A 13,079-nucleotide genomic window follows, 5' to 3' on the forward strand; every position below is an offset into this window, starting at 1 on the left:
GTAACAGAGAGGGTTGATGAGGGTAATGAAGTTGACGTAGTGTACATGAATTTCCAAAAAGCGTTCGACAAAGTGCCACATAATAGGCTTGCCAGCAAAGTTGAAGCCCATGGAATAAAAGGAACAGTGGCAGCATAAATACGGAATTGGCTAAGTGATAGGAAACAGAGAGTAGTGGTGAATGGTTGTTTTTCGGACTGGAGGAACGTATACAGTGGTGTTCCCCACGGTTCGTTCTAGGACCACTGCTTTTCTTGATATATATTAATGACTTGGATGTGGGTGTAGAGGGCACAATTTCAAAATTTGTAGATGACACAAAACTTGGAGGTATAGTGAACAGTGAGGAGGACAGTGATAGACTTCATGAAGACAGAGACAGGCTGGTGAAATGGGCGGACACGTGGCAGATGAAATTTAACGCAAAAAAGTGTGAAGTGATACATTTTGGTAGAAAGAATGAGGAGAGGACATATAAACTAAATGGTACAATCCTGAAGGGGGTGCACGAACAGAGAGACCTAGGGGTATGTGTGCACAAATCGTTGAAGGTGGCAGGGCAGGTTGAGAAAGCAATTAAAATGGCTTACAGGATCCCGGGCTTCATAAATAGAGGTATAGAGTACAAAAGTGTGGAAATGATGATGAACCTGTATAAAACACTGGTTTGGCCTCAACTGGAGTGCTGTGTCCAATTCTGGGCACCACACTTTAGGAAGAATGTGAAGGCCTTAGAGAGGGTGCAGAAAAAATTTACAGGAATGATTCCAGGAATGAGGGACTTCAGTTACAGGAAACTCGTTTAAACGGCACCTAAATATCCGGAATTCTCTATTAACCGGCAAAATTCATACTCCGAAAACAACACCTCAATAACCGGAAATGTTGCCGAGTCTGAGTCTCCTGCAGTGGCCGAGTTAGTCGGTGGGGGTAGTTCTCCAAACTGCCACTACTCGGCTTCTTGGCGCTGTCGGAAGTCTAAACACCTCAATAACAGGAGTCTGACTCTCCTGCGCTGCCGGTAGTCTCTTCCGATCTGCCATTTTTCTGTTTACTGTGTAAGTTTTGTTTTACTGTTAAGTAATTAAAGAGTTATGGATTACCCTCAACCGGCAGTACTGTACTTAATCAAGCATCTTCCACCATCCATTTAACACAACTTTCTGTAGGTGAGTACCCAATTACTGTATACTGCATATTTCTTGATTTTTTACATTTTTGTTTGTTAAAAATAGCCTCGGTAGATAACCCTCTCCGTCATCCGGAATTTTTAATCAACCGGCACCATCCCGGTCCCATCGGTGCCGAATACCAAAGAGTTTCCTGTACATTGATAGACTGGAGAAGCTGGGGTTGTTCTGCTTGGAGCAGAGAAGATTGAGAGGAGATTTGATAGAAGTGTTCAAAATCATGAGAAGTCTGGAAAAAGTAGTTAGAGAGAAACTGTTCCCATTGTCAGAAGGGTTGAGAGAGCCAGAGGTCACAGATTTAGGTGATTGGCAAAAGAATCAAAGGTGACATGAGAAAAAACATTTTTACTCAGCAAGTGGATAGGATCTGGAATGCACTGCCTGAAAGGGTGGTGGAGGAAGACCCAATCACGGCTTTCAAAAGGGATTTGGATAAGTATCTGTAGGAAAGAAATTTGCAGGGCTATGGGGAAAGGGTGGGGGAGTGGGACTAGCTGAAGTGCTCTTGCAGAGAGCCGGCACGGGCTCGACGGGCCAAATGGCCGCCTCCCGTGCTGTAACCATTCGATGATTTGAAAAGAAGTTTGGAGGCTGGGAGCATTTGAGGGGGTTGGAGGCACTAGAGATGTGGAACAGCGGTCTGGGTTATGGTGTGGGGGGTGCTGGGGTGTGGAAGCACTGGGGTGGGGAGGGGGCGGGGGAGGGGTCTTATTGCACTGAAGAAGGCTATGAGTGCTGATTGATGCTGCCAACACTGAAGAGCGATTATGGGTTTGGAGCACTGATGGGGAGAAAGGACTGTGAGGTTATGGGGTTGGAAGCACTCGGGAAGGACAGAGCAGAATACATGGAGTGCAGCAGAAGGGTTCTAAGATTGCATCTGGGAAAGTGTCAGTGATCCCAGAGAGGAGCAGACCAGATGTGTTGCTTGGAAACACTGACAGAAGAGCTGGAGGGGGGCAGGCCTAAAGCACTGCTTTCAAGCAAGGCAGAGGCACCAACTGGGAGCAGGGAATAGTGGCAGCTGAGAGTGAGACTTAAGTGGCATTGGGGGTGGGATAGAGGAAGTAGCAGGGAGTGGGACCAGAGTGTATTTATTGGAGCTACCGCTTGGGCCCAGAGGTTTCCAAGGTCTTGGAGCATTATTAAGGGTGAGGGTGGATGAGAGGACTGACCTGCTGTGCATCAAATGGGTGAAACATTGCAAGGGAAGCCCCTGAGATTGTGCACACACAAACATCAGCAGGGAGGGCCCAAGTTCATGATACTGTACAAACATCAGGAATGAAGCAGAAGGCAGAAACCTTTTGATAGAGGGGTGGCCTGTTTGGGTGAAAATTGTCTTAGGTGATGGGAGATGGAATAGGTTGAGTTTATTGGTAAAATTATGTTTTAAAAACATTTCTTATGTATTTATCATTTTTATGGGTACAGTGGATAATCATTTACCTTTAGACAACTTAAAAAAGGGTCTTGATTGGTTGGTTGCTTTTTAGTTGCCGTCCATAGTGCCTTTTAGTGAGTAGATTTAAATAAATAGTTAATTTAAATTTCTACAGATTGTTTTTTTTTAGTGAGCCAGTCTGCATGCGTTCCTACCAAGGAGACTTTCCCTCCCCATACTCACACTTTTCCACTGTCTCTTAGACACTTTGAGCTATAAACACATACCTGACACACAACAATTATAAACGGGGGTAGAAATTCCACAGGGAGTCTCCCATCTTTCACCATAACTTTGGTGGAAGATCAGCAGAAACCCTAGAAAAAAGGCAGGTCTTCTGCCGATCTACCACCAAAGTTACGGTGGACGATCAGAAGAATCCCTGTGGAAATCGCAAGCAATAGCCTAAATGAAAGAACGCATCCGTGTTATTGATAGGGGTATTTTCCTTTTAGTATTTATTTTAAAAATGATCTTTATATCCCCATTTTTATCCTTTTTTTACCTTAAAGATTAAGGTAAATAGAATTTGCTGTGCTGAAAACAGTCCTATTATTTTTACAGTCCTTGGAAGTAAATAGTTACATAACCTTTAAGGTCTAAGTTCTTTTTATTGAGAATCCTAAAGCCAATTTAAGACATTAAGATTGAAAAGCACAGGAAAGAAACATAAAGTGAGATAAAGTTAGGTGATGCCAAGCCTGGGTTTTGAAAGCTCATAAATTATAGGAAGAAAGAAAGACTAAGGGTGATAAAGGAGTTCCTAAGTTTTGAGGTTCTGGAAAGTGTTAAGTCCGTGAATGATTGAGACACGGACTAGCAGGAGAGAAACAAACAAGTCTTTACTGGTGAAAGGCATAAACGAAACTAACCAACAGAGGCTCTCTAGCGCCTTTTATACAGGGGTGGTCACTGCCGGTATTGCAGTCTGAGACCAGTTATTCTCTTAAAGGTACATACACAACAGAAAGAATGTGCTAGAGCCGGAGATGGTGCAATGAGTGTTAGCTTTAACATAGAGGTGAATCTTCATCTTCACTGCATTTGCATGAGCAGAACAGATCACCTGCCTGTTATAGAACCCACCTAATTTCCATTCCATAATCAGGTGGGTTCTATAATGGGTGTTCAATCCACTGCCTGATTATCACCCTTTGGTGAAGATGACAGTTTATCCCATAGTCCGTTTTCCTCCTAGTTGTACAAACTTAGAAGGTTCAATAAGTTACTATAAAATTGAAAAAATAAGCTCTCTTGCTTAATATACATTATTCTCAAAATATATTTGTTCATTAACTCTGTCTTTATACATTTTTTTCACAGCTATTACAATTTGTTCTCATACTGCACGGAGTTTTCAACAGAAAAAGTGAATTGCTACTGGCCAAATCCACAAGTGGAAAACTATGTAATTAATATCCACAAATTTTTTTTTTCAAACTGTACTTTGGAGATGCTAATCTTTCAGGACCCTCCTGACAACATCCTCATTATCCTCATTGCAGTGCCTGTCTTTCTAACCATTGTAATGATTGCCGTGGTGGTGTGGTGCAGTAAGAGGAATGATATCCTGGTGTAGATTTAAGGATGCATACTGAACTGCAATACAAAGCTATTATTTTACAAGCACTGTACCTTAATGTGATTGAGTCGATTCCACTGACAATGTCTAGATTGTTGTTCATCAACTTCAGTTGGAAGAGGATATAGTGGTGATCACAGAACTATAAAGTCATCAACCTGCAGCAGAGATGTGTTAGAGCTATGGACCCTACTGGGGAATAAACAGTGTCTGGTTTACTCAGCAACAAAACGTTGACCCCATGGACTCAAATGAACATGCTTCAAGAGTATTACAAAATCATGTGGCTCAACATTCCAACTCTGTTTTATCAAAGTTGTACACTTTACTGGATAACTAATTATGTCCACTAGCCAGCATCAAAAATTAAATTCGTAACTACCCAAATCTACATTGCAGTAACTTATAAAGACAGCTGTGAAAAGGTCAGAAAGGACAACTTTGGAGACAATCATATGAAGAAGACATTAGCACTTACTGAAGAAACTTTTCCCAATCCACTTTAGGAATTGAAGGGTGTGGAGCAAGCTCCAGGAAGGATGTTGAGAGTGCTTCCCAGAGAAGGAGAAGAATGAAAGGAAGTGGGCTGACTGTGATTTCGTCAGGAGTGATACGGGAACTGACAAGAGCTCTGCATTTCCTAAACTCTTTGTTATGACTTAAAACTAAATATGCTGCTCATCTCCTCCCAGTGTGTTTTGTGGCAGGAGAAAAATGATAAAGGATGTTATGTGACAAACATGATGCTATTAAGATCTTAGTATTAAACAGACATTTCAAATTAGATAATTGTTACCACAAAATGAACAATGGTCAGAGTTCAATAGTTTTGCCCCAGTCTGTGATTGCTGTAATATGAGTAGAAGTGAAGGTTGCTGTGTAGTGTCCTATTTTCTGTCTGAAATGACATATACCAGTTTGTATATATTTTAAACTGATGACCTCTTCAAACAATGGTAGGAAATTAGAGTGTTCCATTTAAAGCTAAAACATGCCTTTTGGTAAGTTGCTGACACCCAGGCTGCACATAACTGCACAACATCCCATTTAACATGTTCAATCATTCTCAAGACAACTTATAAGGGATTTTACTTTTGCCCAGTAAACCATGGGCAGCGATCTCGGTAATTACACCTAGATTGCACTGCCAGTGACTTCTGCCACTGAACCCACCGTAGTGTGTGGGGTCAGGGAGAGGTTACCTAATTTAAATGGCTCTGGTGGACATACATGCCACTGGGGGTCCATCCCGGGTACCTGCCTTCCATCGGAGGCTGCACATTGCTGCACAATCAGCCAGGTCCTTTGTAAGGGGGCTGAGATTTCTCATAATCCAGGCCACACAACTGCCATTTGAGAGGCCATTCTGATTGGACATACCAGCCATGAAAACTACTCAGCCTGGAAGCAGGAACTCTGCCCCAATGTATGGAGTCCTGGCCCTGGTCCCACCCCCACCACATCGGTGGTCTTGCTTGGGACAGATGGAGGTTGCAATGTCCCCCCATAAAAACCACAAGAAACTTCAGTGAAAGGTTGGAACCCAGAGTACCCAGGACTTGGTCCAATTTTCAACCTTTCCACTGCACTCCATTCCCAACCATGGTTACGCTGGAATTGCACAGAAGGGCTGAGGATTTTGGCGCCTTTAACTTTGGTGTAAAAATTGAATATATGTCCAGTGAGAGAATCGATTGCGGTTTACAAAATTTCAAGTTACAATTTAAAAATGTTTGGTATGTTTTTGTTCTAATTTTTAAACCACTCGGGGCATAAATGTTATCTGTTATGGTAGAAAATAACATTTACACCTAATTGCGAGGCTATATTAATTATGTTTTATTTGAATTCCCCACCTGTTCTGACTTGAAGCAGGATATGGAGGTTTATCATGAGGGAAGGTCAGAGTTTCTCGTGCTCCACCCCTGAGATTTAGGTTGGCAAAAAGCACCCTTCTTCAAAAAAGTAATATGTACAGATAAGACCAATAAACTCTACTTAAGGTATATTTTTAATACCGAACAATAATTTTATTTAGATGTACTTCAATCCATATTGGAATAGGAGTCCTTAAATACCTAGAGCAAATTCGTTTATTCTATTTTAAAGAAGCAACTATTTAAAATCCTCAATTACCATACAGAATGAACTGACATATCTTTTGTGTTGGTTCTGTATCTAATTCTCCCAGTTGCAAAGAACAAGATGTTGTCTGAAGTGGGACTACCATTGTAATTCAGTGCTAAATTCTGATTCAAATAACATTAAAATATGTTACACGTACCCAAGCTAAAGTTACCTGTTTTCTACTTGGCATGAGGGACTCTGACAGTGGTCACCTTTGTGACTCAGATTTCAGTTCTAGTAGCAGGTGAAAGTGGAATGAGGCTTCTATGTGTCCTCCATGTCTAGAATTATTTATCCCTATCCTTTTTAGGTGTCTTCGCACCCCATCCCCATCACCATTAATCAAATCACTTGTTTCTAGGCCTCTGCCAATGATAGGCTTGAACCAGCTTCTAGGGAAGGTATGCTTGAGGATTTTCCTTCTGTCCTTGTCTGGAAATGCTTAGTTTCTGCTCGATAGCTCTTGATGATTGTTGATAGAAACATAGAAACATAGAAGATAGGAGCAGGAGTAGGCCATTCGGCGCCTCGAGCCTGCTCCACCATTCAATGAGATCATGGCTGACCATCCAAATTCAGTACCCTGTCCCTGCCTTCTCCCCATATCCCTTGATCCCTTTAGCCTTAAGAAATATATCCAACTCCTTCTTGAATATATTTAATGAACTGGCCTCCACCGCCCTCTGTGGCAGAGAATTCCACAGGTTCACCACTCTCTGGGTGAAGAAATTCCTCCTCATTTCAGTCCTAAATGGCTTACCCCTTATCCTTAGACTATGACCCCTGGTTCTGGACTCCCCAGCCATCGGAAACATCCTTCCTGCATCTAGTCTGTCCAGGCCTGACAGAATTTTATAGGTTTCGATGAGATCCCCTCTCAATCTTCTAAACTCCAGTGAGTATAAGCCCAATCGACACAATCTCTCCTCATACGTCATTCCTGCCATCCCAGGTATCAGCCTGGTGAATCTTCGCTGCACTCCTTCCATGGCAAGAACGTCCTTCCTCAGATAAGGCGACCAAAACAGCACACAATACTCAAGGTGCGGTCTCACCAAGGCCCTGTACAACTGCAGCAAGACATCCTTGTTCCTGTACTCGAACCCTCTTGCTACAAAGGCCAACATTCCATTTGCCTTCTTAACCACTTGCTGCACCTGCATGCTTACCTTCAGCGACTGGTGCACAAGAACACCCAGGTCTCTTTGCACTTGCCCTTCTCCCAATCTATTGCCATTCAAATAATAATCTGCCTTCCTGATTTTGCCACCAAAGTGGATAACCTCACATTTATCCACATTATAGTGCATTTGCCATGTTTCTGCCCAATCACCCAACCTGTCCAAATCATCCTGGAGTTTCTCGGCATCCTCCTCACAGCATACCCTCCCACCCAGCTTTGTGTCGTCTGCAAATTTCGAGATATTACATCCAATTCCCTCGTCCAGATCATTAATATATATTGTGAACAGCTGGGGTCCTAGGACCGATCCTTGCGGTACCCCACTAGTCACTGCCTGCCACTCGGAAAACGACCCGTTTATTCCAACTCTTTGCTTTCTGTCCGCCAACCAGTTCTCTATCCAAGTCAATACCTTGCCCCCAATCCCATGTGCCTTAATTTTGCACGCTAATCTCTTATGCGGGACCTTATCGAAAGTCTTCTGAAAGTCCAAATACACCACATCCACTGGTTCTCCCTTATCTATTTTACCGGTTACATCCTCAAAAAAATTCCAATAGACTAGTCAAGCATGATTTACCTTTTGTAAATCCATGTTGACTTTGTCTGATCCTGATACTGCTTTCCAAGTGCTCTGCTATTACATCTTTTATAATGGACTCTAGCATTTTCCCGACTATCGATGTCAGGCTTACTGGTCTATAGTTCCCCGCTTTTTCTCTACCACCTTTTTTGAATAGTGGGGTAACATTAGCTACCCTCCAATCCATGGGTACTGTTCCAGAGTCTATCGAGTTCTGGAAGATGACCAGCAATGCATCTACTATTTCTAGGGCCACTTCCTTAAGTACCCTAGGATGTAGATTATCAGGCCCTGGGGATTTATCGGCCTTCAGTCCCATCAATTTTCCTAACACCATTTCCCTACAAATACTGATTTCTTTCAGTTCCACCCTTTCATCAGACCCTATGGCCTAGAAATTCAGTTGGCTGCGCCAGCCGTTAGCGCCTTAGGAGGAGTAGATCTCGAGCGCTAGGTGCTTAGCGCCCGGGCGCAGCGCGATCTGCGGCTCGCCCCAACTTCAGTAGACATTTAGCGCCGGCGCAAAGTCATTGCGCGCGCTCATCTGCGCGCGCAGATCATGACGTCATTTCGTCGTGCAACGCCCTTTGTGCGCCCGGAACCGGAACTTCACTCGCGCCGCCCCATTGTGCGCCTGGCGGCCCTAGCGACTGTTGAGTCGAACGGTGCTCAGCCGATGCGGGCCGCTGGGAGCGCAAATTAAAGGGCACTCCTGCAGTAGAAAAGGCAGCCGTTTTGCAACACTCCTTCTTTGGGAGGAGGAGGAGGAGGAGGAGGAGGACGGTACCACATAACAAACTGATGGAGAGAAGCCCTCCCCAAAAACACACAAATACACTAGTCTCGGCCTTTCAAAAAAACAAATCCACCCTCCCCCTTTAAGAGCTCACCGGAGCCAGAGTGTCTGCCGGCAATCAGCAGCTCGCCGCACCTGCCCTGCGCCCAACTTCCGGTGTTAGCGCCCCGGGCTGCCGGCTTAGCGCCTAATGATAGTCGTGCATTGCCTGTTTTAGCGCAGCAGCAACCTCTTAGGGCGATGCAACTGAATATCGGCGAAGGGGGCTCGACTTTGCGCCGGGCGCAAACTTTAGCGGCCGCCCGACTTTACCGCCCCAAAAGTGTCGATAATGAATTTCTAGGCCTATGTTCCCCGGCATCTCTGGGAGGTTATTTGCGTCCTCCTTTGTGAAGACAGAACCAAAATATGTATTTAGTTGGTCAGCCATTTCTTTGTTCCCCATTATAAATTCCCCTGATTCTGACTGCAAGGGACTTGACTTCACCAATCTTTTTCTCTTCACATATCTATAAAAGCTTTTACAGTCAGTTTTTATGTTCCCTGCAAGCTTACTCTCGTATTCTATTTTCCCTTTCTTAATTAATCCCTTTGTCCTCCTTTGTTGAATCCTAAACTGCTCCCAATCCTCAGGATTATTGATTTTTCTGGCCAATTTATATGTCGTCTCCTTGGATCTTATGCTATCCCTAATTTCCCTTGTTAGCCATGGTTGAGTCACCTTTTTTTTATTTTTGTGCCAAACTGGGATGAACAAATTCTGTAGTTCATCCATTCGGTCTTTGAATGTTTGCCATTGCCTAACCACCGTCAACCCTTTGAGTGCCATTCCCCAATCAATCCTACCCAACTCGCTCCTCAGACCATCGTAGTTTCCTTTATTTAAATTGAGGACCCTAGTCTCTAAGTCAACTACTTCATTCTCCATCTTAATGAAGAATTCGATCGTATGATCGCTCCAACCCAAGGGGCCTCGCACAACAAGATTGCTAATTAATCCTTTCTCATTACATAATACCCAGTCTAAGATGGCCTGATCTCTGGTTGGTTCCTCGACATATTGGTCCAGGAAACCATCCTGTATACACTCCAGGAATTCCTCCTCCACAGTATTGTTACTAATTTGGTTAGACCAATCTATATGTAGATTAAAGCCACCCATGATGACTGCTGTGCCCTTATTGCACGCTTCTTTAATTTCCCTTTTAATGCCATCCCCAACCTCCGCCTTAGTGTTTGGAGCTCTATATACCACTCCCACTAACGTTTTCTGCCGCTTAGTATTTCTCAATTCTACCCATACAGATTCCACATCATCAGAGCTAATATCCTTCCTTTCAATTGTGTTAATCCCTTCTTTAACCAGTAATGCTACCCCACCTCCCTTTCCTTTTTGCCTATCTTTCCTGAATATCGAATACCCTTGGATGTTGAGTTCCCAGCCTTGGCCATCCTTGAGCCATGTTTCCGTAATCCCAACCAAATCATATTCGTTTACCTCTATTTGCGCAGCCAATTCATCCACCTTATTACGAATGCGCCTCGCATTAAGACACAAAGCCATCAGGCTCGTTTTTTTAACGCTCTTAGACCTATTAGAATTATTATTTACTGTGGCCACGTTTGATTTGAACCGTTGATTTCTCTGACTGCCACTTTTGTTTTTCTCCTTCCTATCTTTTGCTTTTATCCTTGTTTCCCTTTCCTCTGTCTCCCTGCTCAGGTTCCCAACCCCCTGCCATTTTAGTTTAAACCCTCCCCCAGAGCACTAGCAAACACTCCCCCTAGGACATCGGTTCCAGCCCTGCCCAGGTGCAAACCGTCCGGTTTGAACTGGTCCCACCTCCCCCAAAACCGGTTCCAATGTCCCAGGAACTTGATGATGTCAGAGGTTGGGATTTTGCTGTGCGGTGAGCCCTAAGCATGAACAACACCTTAACATGTCAAAGAATGTTGGAACAGTGATGCCCTCCTCCATTGCTGCACTCTGGCCTCTTTTTCTTTGTAAACTAGAAAATGTAATTTACAACAACGTGTTACGTTACCGTAGTAATCCTAAAGATGGTAGCAGGATAAAATTCACTGTGATCTTGATATTAAACATTTTTTCAGCTGCAGAACTGACATGAAACCTAGTCAAGAGGAAGAGCAGTTCTACTTGGGAGGTGGTGGGGGCGGTGGCTGGTGGCACACTTCAGTACTTCCGACTGGTTGACAATAGAGAAGCTGTGGAGATAGTCTTGAACAGAATATTCATAAAACCACTGTAAGCGGAGATTGTCCTAGGTATGTACTAGTTGAGGACTAATATCTGCTACCCTCCCATGCTTGTGTCTCTCCATGCTCTACACAATCCAGCTACAAGAGGCTGGGAAAGCAATAATTTCAGGTCTTTGCCAGTGCCCATCTGAAGTTGACCATTAGCAGGCATACATAAGCAGGCTGGGGTAATTGTCGATTCCAGTTATCCTCTTTTGTGGTGAAACATCTGAGCTACACTCCACACCTCGATCATAGGAAGCATCACAGTTAAGCCCAATCCTGAACTTAACTGATGACCATACAAATACACTTTCCAGCAGCAACTAGTGGATAGCAACCAGGAACAGTGGCTGATTTTTCCACTCCTAGCTATGGGCATTGAGGCCAATTGGATAACTCTCATTTCTGCCATGATTGAGGTCAGCTAACTCAGCACAGGCCAAGAATCAAACCTGGCATCTTTGTGGTCGATACCACATGATATATTTACCCATCAAGCTACTGGAAGAAGCCCTACCAGCCTCAATCAATATTACGGAACTGGCTGCTCTGTCAACAACAATATGATCATGTACCTTTTCTGGCTTGTAAACCAGAAATTGCTGATAGTTTCTTTATCTTTTGACTCTACCTCTTTGCCTCAAAAAAGCACAGGAAAATTATGTGCTATGCTCCACTTTGCAGTGTTTGAAAATGCCTGTTTTTGCTTTTAATTAGCAGCACATTATCTTTAAAGCAGTATTCTTGAGGCATATTGCATCCCAGTGCATAAAAACAGCCTGTAGGTGGTTAACTGTATATTATGTTCCAGTGCACATTACATTCAAGATCATAACATGTTAGAATTTTAAAGAGCTTGAAAAGTATCTATGTATGTATTATCTTCAATAAAAATTTATGGTCAAAAATGAATCCCAGCATTTTGAAATTAACAAGAAAGCTGAACTATGTAAAAGGAGATGCTGTGCATCTTTAATTTTCGATATTTCCAAATACTGCACAAACTATGTAGTCCACTGAAATGGGAAAAGTCCAGCTTTGGCTTGGTCCAGCTTTGTATTATTTAAAAATGAAGTTTTGGAATAAAATGTGAATTGTTGCAAAATATGTAGAAGATTGTGCATTTTTCCTTTCAAACTATTTTTTACTAGAGATCTTATTACCGTATAAATGTTCCAGGTGTCACGTTTTTAAGAAGAAAGAATGTCATAATTTCACATTGAGAGGGGTGTTGTAATTTGCTGTAGTGTAATGTTACCTGTCAGCTGCACAGCTTTCCATTGCAATGTATTACAAAATGGGACATCTTTCCAATTTACAACTTTTCATATTTTGTTGTAACGTGTTCAAGCAGCAAATTAATACTGTATTCTGAGAAGCAGATAATTGGAGTACTCAGTTACCATGTCAGTGTATACAGCACTGTATCAGTAATGCTGTACAAAGTAAGCTGCCATGCCAAAGGGATGCTAGAGACGCGATTCAGATTCTATACACAGACATGCACATGCATATCTTACGGTGAAATCATCACTTATTCCCCATCTACTGTATTTTCTGCTGAAGTTGCAGACAAAAAATATGTTACCATTGGCTTTTTACTTTTCCATCCTGCATCTAGTGTCTTATTCAAATAAACAAAGTGAGTATTGACACCACTGTGTCGGCCAATGAGTTGGAGGCGGGGCGAGATGTAAGGCAGTACAGAAAATAGTTTCTATTTTACAGCAAACAAAGTCTAGTACTCAGAAAACAGTGTCTATTTAAACAGAGTCTATGAACTATAGCAGACAGAACTCATGATCAAAGCTACAGCAAAGTCTCCCGATAAAAGCAGCATTATATCACCAGCAAAATGCAGTGAGAGGAGTATAGTTACATTATGTGCGGAAAATCACTCCCAGTTACTTGC

General features: G+C 42.9%; 1 protein-coding gene across 1 annotated transcript in view; it reads left to right on the forward strand.

Moving 5' to 3' along the window:
- Positions 1-12,272, forward strand: part of LOC147117263 (receptor activity-modifying protein 3) — a 77,698-nt gene extending 65,426 nt beyond the window's left edge. Inside the window, exon 4 of the mRNA XM_085988082.1 lies at positions 3,958-12,272. Within this exon, the coding sequence (XP_085844208.1) occupies positions 3,958-4,213 (256 nt within the window). The 3' untranslated portion in view covers positions 4,214-12,272. The remainder of the gene's footprint in view (positions 1-3,957) is intronic.
- Positions 12,273-13,079: the final 807 nt, after the last annotated feature.

Source organism: Somniosus microcephalus, chromosome 5, assembly GCF_052327205.1.
Source record: "Somniosus microcephalus isolate GS21.2 chromosome 5, FLI_Smic_1.0, whole genome shotgun sequence".
Taxonomy (NCBI): Eukaryota; Metazoa; Chordata; class Chondrichthyes; order Squaliformes; family Somniosidae; genus Somniosus; species Somniosus microcephalus.